General features: G+C 34.3%; 1 protein-coding gene across 1 annotated transcript; it reads right to left on the bottom strand.

The window, feature by feature from the left end:
• Positions 1-218: 218 nt before the first annotated feature.
• LOC118041452 (universal stress protein PHOS34) lies at positions 219-1,785 on the bottom strand. The gene is made up of 4 exons (XM_035048794.2): positions 1,562-1,785; positions 1,353-1,447; positions 914-1,035; positions 219-511 (listed from the first exon to the last, which is right to left on the bottom strand). Exons 1-4 carry the CDS (start codon positions 1,743-1,745, stop codon positions 424-426), a joined length of 489 nt encoding a protein of 162 aa, XP_034904685.1. The 5' UTR covers positions 1,746-1,785; the 3' UTR covers positions 219-423.
• Between the last annotated feature and the right edge of the window lie 760 nt (positions 1,786-2,545).

Below are 2,545 nucleotides of genomic sequence, written 5' to 3' on the forward strand. Positions count from 1 at the left end.
GGTGAGAATTTACCCCAGACAAATCTAACAAAATAGTGATATGGATGGCCTAAATTTAATGGATTTTACAGGGCTGTTTAATGGATTTTGTTAACAGGTTTGGATGGATAATTGATGGCACTCATGGAAGGGTAGAATGAATAAAAAATCTCAAGTAAAAGTAAGGGTAAAATTGAAAGATACAAATGATGAAAGTTCACTCATGGAGGAGGAGCATCTTTGCAGAAATCCAAACATCAACTATCAATTTAACCCAGACCCAAACATGGATACACAGATAGCAGCAGCAATAGCATACACAAAATAGTCCTATAACAATACTACGCGTATGAAATACACGACGGTATATCCCATATGTTTATTTGACAACAATGACCAATTACGTTGTTTGAATATTGTTAATTCGGAAGCAGTTAGATCATCTCACTGTTTGATCTTAGGCCTCTTCACAATCATGACAGTGCAGTGAGCATGGTGGGCGCAATAGTCACTCACACTACCTAGAACTGCCCTGCAAGAGAAATATGAAAACACGTTAAAACAAAGTTTCTGTAGGCAAACAAGTGCTTTGGACAGCACAAAACCATGTGTAAAAGAGCTGTGGCCAAGCTTCCTAAGAGCCCTTCAACGGTTTACACTGAATATCTAACAGGAAACGATATATAGCCTCAGGATTCCAATGTCATTTCAGGATTGAAAGCTAGATTAATGCACTAGATTGAAAACAAAATAAGATACATTTCACAGGAAAAAAAGGCATCTGTAAAATTCGAGAGAACAGTGTATAGCTTACCTTGTTAAATACCTGCAACCTGTATTCATGAAGGATCGAGAGTACCCGGTATCGGGTTTCATAGTACCATTGGGTAATTCCAAAAAAAATAAAAAGGAAAAGGAAAGATAAAATCAAGACCTTTTAATAGCTCCATAACCATGGCTTCCCACAACCAGTATTGAGGCATTGTGTTTGTCTACAGCCTCGCAAAGAACATTTCTTGCATCACCTTCCACCAATTCAAAAACCACATCACTCACCTGCAGAGAAGCTGAAATGATCAGGAAAACGCACAAAATATCAAGGGAAAAAGTCGTCATATATACCTGCTTTCATCAAGCAAAGCCAATCCAAATAACAAATTAAGCCCTCATTTCTTCTCTCTTTTGGACCGTAGTTAACGCATTTTCTTACAATAGATTGAAGATAAATCAAACACAAGTTTTTCTTTTCCTAATCAAACTTCCCTTCAAAATTTAAATAGTGATTGCATCCCCCTTCGATTAGATGAAGTAATAGGAATTAACTAATCGATTTTAGAAAGCATGGAATTAGTTAACATGAGATGATGATTTACCGATTTACTGGTGCAAGTTCCCTTGGCCTTTTCAATAACTCTAGCGGCTATCTTCTTCAAGTCCGACTCCACAAATGGCAAAACTTCAGCAGCCCCTGAAAACAAAGAAGAAAAACAACTTTATTCACTTAAAGCCAGAGAGAAATTATTGAATATAGTTCTTGAAAAAGGAAAGAGGAAAATAAATAAATAAATAAATAAAGAGGTACCAGGTCCAGCAAAACCGACGGCGGAGGAAGCAGAAGGTTTGGCATAGACAACAACTAGCTTGAAAAGTGAATTGGAACCCAGAGAGGGAGTGAAGAAGTGATCCAAAGTCCACTCCAAAGCGTATGTGCTATGCTCGCTATCATCAATCCCAACCACCATCACTGGCTTCTCTAAGGTTGCCATATTGATGCTTACACTATTTCTCTTTCTCTCTCTGTTTCTCTTGTGTATTTGTTTTAGTTTTCGTGATTGAGGTTATGATTGGGTGTAATTTATTTATGTATAAAATTCAATTATAAAAAATTAATTTTTTTATATTTTATAATGTTTTAATGAGCCCCACGTTTAAACTTCCCCCTCTAATACAGACACTCTTTTTTTAATATCAGAAAAGGTTGAAAAACTAGCACGGATTTCTCGTTGGATTTGATGACAGTGTTTGTGATTGCTAGTAGTTTTTTAAACATTTTTTTTTTAAATGTATTAAAATATATTTATTTATTTTTTAAATTTAGTTTTAACATTATTATATTAAATAATTTAAAAATTAAAAATTAATTCTTTCTTCAAAAACACGTAAACCCCAGAAACAAACACTAACTTACTGTGAATGAGGAACCGTCCTATAATTCTCAAATGATATTTTACAGAAATATATTTTTAAATATTTTTGGGAAAGCCAGAAAAAGCCTAGATGGGACGTGTTAGGTTTTTATACGCCAACTGACAAGGATTGGAATCAATGCCCTTCTCGAAAGACCGATTGTTATCTGGATCAATCGATCGAGGAGACGATGTCGTTTGTAAGATGCCGGGGGTACAGTGAACGTGTTGCGATGTGATACGCAAAGACCGCTTAAGAATTTAGAGTAAATTTGATAACGTTTTTTAAAGAGTTTTTTTATTTAATAATATATTAAAATAATATTTTTTATTTTTAAAAATCTAATTTTAATATTAATACATCCAAAACAATTTGAAAA

This window comes from Populus alba, chromosome 14 (genome assembly GCF_005239225.2).
Source record: "Populus alba chromosome 14, ASM523922v2, whole genome shotgun sequence".
In the NCBI taxonomy this organism is placed as follows: Eukaryota; Viridiplantae; Streptophyta; class Magnoliopsida; order Malpighiales; family Salicaceae; genus Populus; species Populus alba.